This window comes from Dasypus novemcinctus, chromosome 4, assembly GCF_030445035.2.
Source record: "Dasypus novemcinctus isolate mDasNov1 chromosome 4, mDasNov1.1.hap2, whole genome shotgun sequence".
NCBI classification, from domain to species: Eukaryota; Metazoa; Chordata; class Mammalia; order Cingulata; family Dasypodidae; genus Dasypus; species Dasypus novemcinctus.
The window spans coordinates 114,014,283-114,026,829 of NC_080676.1; the positions used below are offsets into that span (position 1 = coordinate 114,014,283).

Sequence of the window (12,547 nt, forward strand, 5' to 3'; positions counted from 1 at the left end):
TTTCTGTTTGTTTTGCTTGCTGTTTGTTCTCATTTTATTCAGGAGGTACCAGAAACTGAACCTGGGACCTCCCCTGTGGGAGGTGGGAGCTCAACTGCTTAAGGCACATCTGCTCTCAATATGTGTTTTATTTTTTATTTTTAAAGATTTATTTTTTATTTATTTCTCTCCTTCCTCCCTAATCCCCCCGTTGTCTGCTCTCTGTGTCCATTTGCTGTGTGTTCTTCTGTGACCACTTCTATCCTTATCAGCGGCACCAGGAATCTGGGTCATTTTGTAGCGTCATTTTGTTGTGTCAGCTCTCTGTGTGTGCAGTGCCATTTTCCGGCAGGCTGCACTTTCTTTCGCGCTGGGTGGCTCTCCTTACGGGGCTCACTCCTTGCGCGTGGGGCTCCCCCACGCTGGGGACACTCCTGCATGGCACGGCACTCCTTGAGCGCATCAGCACTGCGCATGGGCCAGCTCTACCTGGGTCAAGGAGGCCCGGGGGTTTACTTGCAGACCTCCCATGTGGTAGGCGGACGCCCTATCCATTGGGCCAAGTCCGCTTCCCAATATATGTGTTTTAAAATGAGGTAAAGACATGAAAAGAATGTCAACCCCAGTCCCAGGGAGTCAGGTAAGGGTCCAGTAAGATGGTTTCCAAGCTAATTACTGAAAAACAAGTAGAGTTTGCCAGGAGAAGGGAGGATGAATTAGAAGAACCCTTAAGCAAAAGAAGCAGGAAATGCAAAATGGGCTAAGAAATGAGTTTGCTATACTGGGAATTTGAGGAAGTGCTTGTATTGAACACAATATAAGAAACAATGAGTGTAGTGAAGTAAGAAGGAACCAGATTAAAAAGCGAATTTGTATTTCATACTAAAGAGTTTGAAATCCTGTTGGTAATAAGGAACCACTGCAAGATTTCAAGGAGAATGATGTGAATGTATTATCACTTCAGCTTCACTGTGGAGAACAAATTAGTACAGCTCATGCCTGGAGATGTACAGGGTCATTAGGAGCTGGATGCAGTCATTCAGGTGACAGATGCATAGTGCAGGCTATTAAGGATGGAGAGAGCTGGATGGACATCAGAAAGATATATATTCAGTACAACTGAGATGTCTAAGTGATTGATAGGATACAGATGAAAGACAGGAATTGAGGCTGGATTTCTCACTTAATAAATACATGGCGGTGTGGCAAATACTGAGTTAGAGAAGAGAGAAAAAGTGGTCTGTTGGTGGGGTTCTGTTTTGATTTTGCATTTTGTTGATTTGAGAAGGAGGGGGCTAGATGAGCATTAAACATTATGAATTCCATCTTTGACAAGTTGAGTTTTATGTGTCTGAAGGGCTTCTAAACAGAGATTTTTGATAGGTAATTGGATACACAGGTCTGAGGGTGAGGTGAAAGATTTGAACTTAGAGACTATAGCAGTTTGGTATTATCTATGAATTCCAAAAATAGATATCAGATTATGTTTGTAAACTGGTATGTTCCTCTTGGTGTATTAGATTGTATTAAATTCAGAGGTTTCACTTTACTTGATTAAATAATGATTAAGGCTTTGATTGGGCCACATCAGTAGGATGTGAGTCCACCAAAGGGGCAGGGACTCACAGAGAAAATGACACAGCAGAGGAGTTAGTTGGAGTTTTTGGATGCTGGAACCCTGGGAAGTAAACACACAAGAGAAGAACACAGAGAAATAGAGATGGCTCCATAGACATGGCAGAGGCCCCAGGAAGTGAGAGAGCCTGATAGTCTACAGATGACCTTGTGGAGAGAACAGAGCAACTGAGTCCAGAGAGGAATGAGCCATAGGAAAGAGACAAGATTTATCCCAGCCTACAGCTGATATTGGAAGAAGCTGGAACCACAGAGCCCTAAGAGGAAGAGGGAGGCTAAACCCTTGCAAACGTTGGCATCCACCTTGCTCCAACACATGGCAACAGACTTTGGTGATGGAAGTAACTTACTCTTTATGGCCTTGTGATTGTAAGCTTCTACCCCAAATAAATACCCTTTATAAAAGCTAATGGATTTCTGGTACTTTGCATTAGCACCCCTTTGGCTGACTAATATATAGACATTGAGGAAATACCATCTTATATCAGCTAAAGCCATGAGATACAGAAGAAAACCAACACCAACATCCTAAGGAACCTGAAAATATAGGGCATGAGCTATTTACCAGGAAATAAAGAAAAACACAGGGAAAGTACAAGCAAAGTACAAGTAAAGAAAAATACAAGGAAGGAAACCAGGAAATCATATGGTCACAAAATCCTGAGAAGAAAGTATTTTGAAAGGGAGAAGAAGGTTAACAAATACAAATGCACTAGAGCGTAAACTGGTATAGTCTTTTTGGAGGGCAAGTCAAAATACCTATTAAAATATGTTATCCTCAATTCTACTTCTCAATATTTAATCGAGGCAAATGCTAACATGTGTGTCCAATGAGACGTTACAAAGGATCTTCATTACAGTGCAGACTTTAAAAGTTAGAAAAAAGAAAAGAATATATAAAAATAGAGATTGGTTAAATCAAATATGATAAACTGATCCTACTGAATATTTCACAGAAGTTGAAGAGAACAAAACAAATATACATGGAAAAGACTTTAAGAAATGCCAAATACAAAAAAAAACCAAGTTATATAACAATACAGACATAATGAGAGCAGTTGTATTTTTAAATTTTTTTGTCTATTTATATATAGATATTAAAAAAAGTATAAAAAAAGTTTAGTAAGTTATACACCAAAATGAAACGCAGCAGTTAACTCTGCAAAGAAAGCAAGTATTTGGGTAAGTGTCTAAAGGTGTCTCTTGTTTCATCTGTATTACTTGACTTAAGAATGAAAATATAAAATGCATTACTTGTATAATTAAAAATACATTTAAAAAATGTTATCAAGATAGCAAGTAAAATTGAAATAGGAAAATATTCATAATTCACAATCAACAGATCTTTAGTAACTTTAGTAAGAATAGATGTGGAAGAATAAAGGGAACAGAAGTCAGATTACAATGAATTGAAACAAAGTGGGAGGAAAAGCAATAAAATAAAAAACAAAGTTTGGTAATAAACAGAAAGAAAAAGAAATGAAGGGAGAATTTGTTATTAGAGAGAGAAGAAAAATTATACTCTCAGGAGTTACAAGTAAAAGTTACAAATAACCTTTTTTTTTTAAATTTAGAGGTAGCATTCTTATAAGACATCTTAAAATTTGGGGTCTGTTATAAGGTTATGTAAATAATGATGGCATAGGCCCAGAGTCGCAGGAATCATTAACTAAGAAGCCAGTCTAAGAAGGTTTAGGTGAGAACAAAGAGAGCAGGATATATGCAACATATCTAAGCTAGTAACCCAAACAGTAGAGGGATAGATGGCATAAAATTCTCCAATATATTAGCTTTATAGTGTAAAAAAGGCTGTTATTAAAAACAAAACTGTAAGACAAGCATATACACACATGTTCTGACTGCCAGATGCAAAATTTTCAGAAGAAACCTCCTGTAAGTGACCAAGAACCAACATAATGAACAGATACATAATTCTGTACAAGAACAAGACAATGTATTAGTATTGGTGTAATATTTAAGTAATGATACATGTTCACTGTTGTGTATTAATCAGAAGTTGGTAGTAAAGCATGTTCTCAGAAGTGTATAGAAATTGTCACTTACCCTTTGGGGCAGTTTGAGTTATTTATGAATTACAAAAAGATTATGTTTGTAAACCGTCTGTTCCTCTAGTTGCAATCCCTTTTGACTGTATTAGATTCAGCTGAGATGTCTTTGTGATTTGACCAAGTCAATAGAGTATAAGACTCCAGTTTAAGTCTTTGCCCCCTTGGTGGATATAAATGGGCAATCACTCTGGAAGACACAGAAGATTGTGGCATTTTGGTATTTTTTATGACTTCCAAAAATAGATATTGGATTGTGTTTACAAACTTGTCTGTTCCTCTGGCTGTATTAGATTATATTAGACACAGAGGTTTCACTTTCACTTTATTAAATCAAGATTAGGGCTTTTACTTGACCATGTCATAGGGCAACTCAGTTTGGTCCCCACCTACTGCTAGCCTACAGCTGTGGGATATATAAATGGATGCTCAAAGAGAAGGAAGTAGACACACGGAGAAGGAGAACACAGAGAGTTGAGTTTTTGACATGGTAGCCATGGGGAGAGAGCCAAGCTGTTTGCCTGACAGTTCACAGCTGGCCTTGTGGAGAGAGAGCAGAGCAGCTGGGCCTGGAAAGAGTCGAGCCCCAAGGAGAGAGAGAAGCCTATGCCAGCCTACAGCTGAGATCAGAAGAAGCTGGGACCATGGAGCTTTAAGAGGGAAGAGGAAGGTGGAACCCTCATAGACATCACCTGCCATCTTGCATCAACATGCGGCAATAGATTTTGGGTAAGGAAGTACCTCTTACGGTACCTTGAATTGGCTCTTAGGAACTGGTAACTGTAAGCTTCTACCCCAAATAAATAGCCTTTATAAAAGCCAACAGATTTCTGGTATTTTGCATCAGCACCCCTCTGGCTGACTAATACAAAGATACACAGAAGACAAAGAAGAGGAGAGAACTTGCTAATTTCGGTCCTGCCATGAGACAGAAAGGAGAAGGCTCAAAACAGCTAAAGCCATGAGGAGAGCTAAGCCATTGGCCTCATAGTTAGCAGCTGAAGAGATCAGAGCCTTGAGCAACTGCGACGGTTCAGAAAGAAATAAGCCCTCTAGCCTATAGCTGAGATGGGAAGAAGCTGGGCTCACAAACCTTAACAGGAAGAGGAAGGCTGAACCCTCGCAGAGATTGGCTTGCTTCAACATGTGGCAATAGATTTTGGTGAGAAAGTAAGTACCTCTTATTGTACCTTGAGTTGAACTCTTTTTTAAAATTGATTTTTGTTTTTTTCTACCATTCCCCCTTCCCCGACCTGCTGTTTTTTCTGTGTCCATTTGCTGTGTGATCTTCTGTATCTATGTCTCTTTTTTTCTTTTCTCATCTTTCTCCTCTAGTATTCACCAGGATTTGATACTGGGAACCTCTGATGTGGAGAGAAGTTCCCTGTCAATTTCACCACCTCAATTCCTGATCTCTGCTGTCCTTCACCTTGATTCTCCCCTTTGGTTCTCTTTTGCTGCATCATCATCTTGCTGCGTGGCTCACTTGCACAGGCGATGGCTCACCACACAGGCACTCGGCTTGCTGCGCGGGCATTTGGCTTGCCACGCAGGCACTGGCTCACCGCGTGGGCATTGGCTTGCCATGCAGGCACTTGCGCAGGCACTCGGCTCACTGAGCAGACACTCGGCTCACCACACCGGCACTCATGCAGGCATTTGGCTCACTTTGTGGGCACTCAGCTTGCTGTACAGGCACTTGGGTTACCACACAGGCACTCACGTGGGCACTCAGCCCACCACACAGGCACTCAGCTCACCATGCAGGCACTTGGCTCACCATGCGGGCACAGGCTTGCCATGCGGGCACAGGCTTGCCATGCAGGCACAGGCTTGCCATGCAGGCACACTTTCTCCTTTTTCACCATGATGCCCCAGGGATTGAACCTGGGTCCAACCATACGGTAGGTGGGGGCCCTATCACATAAGCCACATCTGCTTCCCTTGAGTTGGACTTTTTAGGGCCTTGTAACTATAACCTTTAACCCCAAACAAATATCCTTTATAAAAGCCAAAAGATTTCTGGTACTTGGCATCAGCACCTCTTGGCTGACTAATACACTCTATTTCACATATAGAGATAATGAGCAATAAGGTTATCATTTCAGAATATTTTAAATATTACAGCAAATTTTTGTACAGCTTTAAATAACAGGAATTTCTTGGGAGTAGAACATAAGTAGAAACCTCTTTTGGAACTAGGACAAAGGCATTCCTAAATGCCTCCGTCCTGAAGGTAGCAAATATGTCTTGGTGGTTAGGCCCTTCCGGAAAATTTTTAGAGGGGAAGTAAGTCCTTTCAATTAGCTTTAATAACTTCGTAAGGACTGAATCATATAAGCAAAAAAATGCATCCTGGTCCAAAGCTACTGTTATTAAGGAGCTAGGCTTGAGATAGTTTCTATAGGGAAACAACTTTGAACATAGTAAAATCATTTATGACATTTATGAGACAATGCAGAGCAATGTATTTCATTTGGGGAAAACTAACATGTGAGCTAAAAGGAAGAGATTGGGAATTTCCTACCTGTAGCCTCTTGAGAAATATTCTCTGATACCCAGACAGGAAGTTCTCAATGCGGGGCCTTCCCTGTGTCACGTTTTACATGACTATTTAAATCAGAAGTAGGAATCACAATCAACTTTGGCATTAATACTGCTCACCTTAAGAGTTCTTTCTGTAGAACAGGCAACTTTCTCCTTTGGCTTATCCTAGAGGCTGCCTTCTGAGAATCAGAAGAGAACAACCAACTTCGGTCATTTGAACATGGAGCATCGACTAGCACCTAGAGAAAAATAAAAGGACAAGTAATGCAAATATGCTCTGAAAATGTGTTCCTGGGCACAAAGTACATAAGCAAGCTATATAAAACATAATAAATAAACAAAAAATTAAAAATAAATATTCTTCATGATTAGAGCAAAAACTTTTACAAAAGTTACTCATTTTAAACAGATACTACTATATTTCTGAATTTTCAGCATTTATTTTTAAGAATTGTTATTTCAATTTCTGTTTCCTGAAATGTCCTCTTTTTCTTTAACTGTCATACTCTGATATGAAATGTTACTGAATTAAAGCAATACCGTGTTGTAAACATGTTTGTGCACTGACCCAAATAATAGCTAATCTTTTCTTGAGTATCTTTGAGGTACCTGGAAATATAAAGCATTCTATAATCCCCAAACTCAATGTTACCACTTCCTTTGAACCATGCTGACCATCAAATATAAACTGCTTCCATGTTCACTTTATCAGAATTTCCCAGAGTACTGAGAAACTGCATCAGACTATGTCTGAAAGCAGATAGAAAACAACAACAACAAAGCAACATGACAGCGGTGGTATCATTTGGAGTCCATCAGTTTGTCACAATGTAATAAAAGCACCTTGTCAAATGTTTCAGGCTGGGCATCTCCCATTTCTCTGCCATCCAATTCAGACACTTTAATTACATTTACCAAAGGCTGTGGGATGAAAGATTCTAGCGTCTGCCTCAGCCACCTTGATCTCAGGCTATCATATTCATTACACTGAAGATAACCTAAACATAAAGGGAAAAAAATTTCAAATGGGTGCTATGTATTTGTTAATTTTCTACTTTTGATTAAATACATTTCAGGAAGAAATCAATTTGTTTTAATTATGCAGAAATAGGAATCAAATATAAACACGACTATCCTATGATTTAAAAACAAACATATACATACACACATAACATTTACAATAAATATATTATAAATATAACACTTAAAATAGCCATGCCTACACACCTCTCAGAAGCTCTCATCATTTACTCAATCAAGTTTAAGTTTAGGGGTGAAAACTAAAGGGAATTATGGATTCCTAAACATACGTTATGGAACCAATACCTTCGATACACTTCTAAAGCTCTGGCTCCTAAAATTAAATGGTATATTCTGCTATATATATGAAACATCTTCTGAGGCAAACACCTTCATTTTAAATGAAAGGAAGGTAGTGTGGCATATGGGGAAAAAGCATGTAAGGTGTGATGGGCTCCAAAGTCAGAAAGACATGGACTCAAATTATGAGCTAGAAGACTTTGGGCAAGCCACTTAGCTCTTCAATAGCCTTATTTTCCATATCTGTAAAGTGGGGATTGTACCTTACAGAGAGTGGGTTAAAATTAAATCGGACTCACCCAGGACAACTAACAAAGAGATGATGATGAACAATGACCATCCCAAGGAACAAAGAGTATCTCCAACTGCAAGCTAGACAGTTCCATCCATCTGCCCCATGGAATCTAAGCCCTCTCTCAATTAGAAACAGAGTAGGTGGCATCACCATCCCAAAATCTTCAAGATACGGGAAATGTACAATGGATTAAACAGAATTATTATTATTCTATCATAGACTATTATTACAGCAATGTAAGAACGTTTTATCACTGATATAAAGGCAGTGGCCATCAGAGGTTCTGAGGGGAGGAAGAAAGAAGAATGGGCATACTATGGGGACATTTTTGGGACACTGGAATTGTCCTGCTTAACACTACAATGATCGATACAAGCCATTATACATTTTGTCATAACCTACAAAATTCTGTGGGACAGAGTATAAACAATAATGTAAACTATAGCCCATGGTTAGTAGCAGTGCTTTAATATGTGTTTATCAATTGTAACAAACATACCACACTAATGATGGATGTTGTTAATGTGGGAAAGTGGGCAAGAAGGGGTATATGGGAATCCCCTATATTTTTTACACAACATTTATGTAATCTAAAGCTTCTTTTAAAATAAGCGAAAATTTAATAAAACAAAAAAGATTAAATGTGATAAGTTTTGTAACATATCTTACATAGTACAATAGTATTAACTAAATGTTTATAACAATTAACAATTTATCAATTCTTATATGTGCTAGACATTGTTCCAAGCACTTTACATGCAGTCACACATTTATTTAATCCTCACAAGCCTGTGAGGTAGAAATTGTTACTATTGTTTCTATTTTACTGATAAGAAAGCTGAAGCCAAGAGAGAGGTTAACTAACTTGCCAGGTTCACACAGCAGGTAAAAGACTAGTTCTAGAGCTCTATCTACTCTTAAACAACAAGCTATATTTCTTCAAAATACAGATAGAAGGCAATCAGTCAACTGTTCAATCTGCAGTGAAATAGTTTTGTTTTTCCTTTATTTAAAATAATTATTTAAATACAAGCTTAAAATTTTAAATGCATGATAGTATAAAGGGAAAACATTAAAAATTACCCTGTTGCTATTGTCTTCAGGTAATCACCATTAATATTTTGATACTGACCATATCTCTTTATGTGTATGCTCAATAACAGAATTTTAATGAAAGGAATCACATAATTTTTTTTGGTATTGTCATTTTCCCCCTTATTCTTTATCTAGCTCACCAAATGGCCCATTAAAGGAATCTTTATTATCAACCTGACATATATGAATGCATCTGTATATCTAAGATTATAATATACTTGTACCTGTGTACTCTTACTCTTCACATATGCTAACACTTCAAGGAAATACAACCAAGTCAACTGGTAGATACATAAGTCATGTTTTAAAAGGCTTCTAAAGAGTAAATGGAACAGATGTATCATACTTTATTCAACCATACACCTATTGTTGGACATTCAAGCTATTGTTACTAATAAAAACTGTAGCTGTCCTTACATGGTGTGTTTTTCTGTTGTTGTTTTTGTTTTTAAAAAGATTTATTTTTTATTTATTTCTCTCCCCTTCTGCCCCAACTCCCCCACCCCTGCCACCCCTGCAGTTGTCTGTTCTCTGTGTCCCTCTTTTGTCCGCTTTTTATTGTTGTCAGCAGCATGGGAATCTGTGTCTCTTTTTGTTGCATCATCTTGCTGCATCAGCTCTCCGTGTTTGCGGTGCCATTCCTGGGCAAGCTGCACTTTCTTTCCCGCTGGGTGGCTCTCCTTACAGGGCGCACTCCTTGCGCGTGGGGCTCATCTACGCGGGGGACACCCCTGTGTGGCACGGCACTCCTTGAGCACATCAGCACTGCATGTGGGCCAGCTCCACACAGGTCAAGGAGGCCGTGGTAGACAGATGCCCTATCCATTGGGCTAAGTCTGCTTCCCTCATGGTGTGTTTCTATTACCATGGGATAGTACCATGAGAATGGATTGGTTTGGGGAGGGGGATTTTTAGTTATAGTGAAAACTACCATGTCCCCCACCAAACTCTCACAAGAATCAAGTGTTATTTTTCCTAATGTGAGACATGATATTGTAGTATAAAATTGTATTTCCTGATCTTTAGCACAGTTAAGCATCTTTTCATTTATCTATTGGTCATTTGGTTTCGCTTTTCTGTCAAGTGCCTATTCTTATCCTTTGCCTATTTTTTTCCATTTCGCTATTTATATTTTGACTTATCAACTAGCAAAACTTATTCTTATATTATGAATATTGACCCTATATCTGCCTTTCGATCTGCAAATGGGTTTTCTAAATTATCTTCTGAATTTCTCTGTAGTATTTTCTGTAATACATAAGTTTCACAGTTGTTTATAGTCAATCATATCACTTTCTTATAATTTCCAGTTTTCTTTTTGTCTTCTTTCAGGTGGTCTCAACCATTAGATTTTCAGGTCTTATTCATTACATTTCCACCAGTAGTCTTTGAATACACTTGCTTGTTTCCAGAAAAATGGGACTGCCACCTGTGGGTTAAGCCAGCAAAGAAGCCCACATAACCTCTCTCAAAAGGTAATGCAATTACTTTAGTATATCCTAATATCTTAGACTGCCATTATACACCCCAGAAAAATTGTGTTCTTAATCTTAAACCTATTCCTATGGGTGTGAACCTATTGTAAATAGGACCTTCTGAAGATGCTACTTTTAATTAAGTTGTGGCCAACTGAGTCAGGATGGGTCTTAATACTATTACTCGAGGTTTTATAAAGAGAAAGTTACAAAGATGAGCCAGAAACCAGAAGTCAACAGGAACCCAGAAGAAAAAGGAGAACACTGCATTGTGATGTTAAACCCAAGGAGCCACCCAGAAAGCTACCAACCCTGGGAGGAAATGATCCTTCAGCCTCTGAAACTGTAAAACAATAAATTCTCATTGTTTAAACCAACTCATTTTGTGGTATTTGTCATAAAACCTGGAAAACTAAGGCACCATCTGTGGTAGTCTGAGGGTTTTATAGACTCCAGAAAATCCAGACCTTACAGCTAATGCATTCCTGTGGGTATAAACCTTTTGTAGGTGGGACCTTTCTTTAAAAATCAGTTTTATTGATACATATTAATAAAGCATTCAATCAGTCCAAATTGTACAATCAATGGTATCTGGTATAATCACATACTTGTGCATTCATCACTTTGATTATTATTAGAGCATTTTTATTATTTATTATTATTCCAATAATAATGATATAAAACAGAAAATAGAATATCAAACAAAAACATATCTGCTCCTTAACAATCACGTCTCAATCTGAGTATGCTTTCCCTGCCATGCATTGCTATTTTGTTTGTCTAATTTATTTGTATTTATACTGTATAGATGGAGTCAAACAATATGTAGTACCTTTTGTCTAGTTTCTTTCACTTAGTATATTTCCTTTATTTTTTTACCCTTAAATGAAGAATGTTAATATATTACTATACTTTACCGTCCATAGTTTGCTTTGGTTATATTTTTGCCTGATATTAACATCCTGTAACATTAACACACATATGTTCAGTTTCAAAGAAAAACAGTCTTATATAAGCAGTATTACCCAAACTCATATTTCACATGAGGTTTTGCTATGCTATATAGTTCCATGTTGCATTTTTTAGCTTTCCTTCTATAGGTGGGACCTTTTTATTAGGTTACTTCAGTAGGGCATCACCCAGGGTGGGTCTTAATCTTCTTACTGGAATCCTATATAAATACTGTGAATATATATATACACACACATAAAAAGAGAAAACCAGTCACAGGAGTTGACAGAAAGCCAGAGTAAGCCTTAAGCAGAAGCAATGAAACCTGGATGAGAAGGGAGACCAGCAGATGCTGCCACGTGTCTTGAGATACGAGAGAAGAATCTAGGATCATCAGCAGCTAGTCTGCAGGGAAAAAGCATCACCTAAAGATGCCTTGATCTGGACATTTTTCCCAGCCTGAAAATTGTAAGCTTACAACTTAATCCCCATTGTAAAACCCAGCCCATTTCTAGTATAGTACATTTTGGCAGCCTAGCAAACTAAAACAATGCCTAAGGGAGGAAGCCAGACAAGTCAACAGTTGAGTTGCAAAGGATGATCATTGAATGCAGTAAAAATCACATCAGTGAAAACTTGAGTTCAACTCACAGTTCTGTCACTTATCTGGACAATTTAGTTAACTTGTCTTTGACTCAGTTTCTTTAAATGGGGATCTCCAACTCCCAGAGTTGAAAGGGTTAAATGAGATAATCTAAGCTAATGATTGTTACACTGTTTCTCAGAGCCAAAAGACTTCATAAAGGTTAATACGCAGTGGAAAAATCAATACAAATCGAAAACAAAAATATTAAGTCCCCTGTGAAAAAAGGGAAAGACACTTTCCTCCATCATCCCTTAAAAAAAAAAAAAGGAAAGGAAGAAAACTTGTAATTGTGAATGAATTCTTTCTCTGACCCTTTGGATATATCTTTTTAAAAGATAAATAAGGTTCTTCCCAAGCTTTACAACCCCAAAATGTCTTTCTGGAAGATCTAGGAGTCATCTCATTGAAATGCAGTTATTAAAGGAAGATAATGCCCCTGTCTCCCTTTCCATTGGAGGTTTCCTAACTTTGACAGTTGCCTGACTGCAAGTTGCAAACCTACCTCCTGTCACAAAATGAGAAATTTTAGCAAACAAAA

General features: G+C 38.0%; 1 protein-coding gene across 3 annotated transcripts in view; it reads right to left on the minus strand.

The window, feature by feature from the left end:
• The window catches only part of NSUN3 (NOP2/Sun RNA methyltransferase 3), a 95,452-nt gene that overhangs the window by 52,273 nt on the left and 30,632 nt on the right, over window positions 1–12,547 (minus strand). For 2 of the 3 annotated variants that reach the window (XM_004446644.4, XM_058296031.1), the window contains exons 4-5: window positions 7,071–7,225; window positions 6,345–6,466 (exon numbers count right to left, since the gene is read on the minus strand). In XM_004446644.4, the coding sequence (XP_004446701.1) occupies window positions 6,345–6,466; window positions 7,071–7,225 (277 nt within the window). The remainder of the gene's footprint in view (window positions 1–6,344; window positions 6,467–7,070; window positions 7,226–12,547) is intronic. The other variant, XM_058296032.1, reaches the window with a different exon arrangement.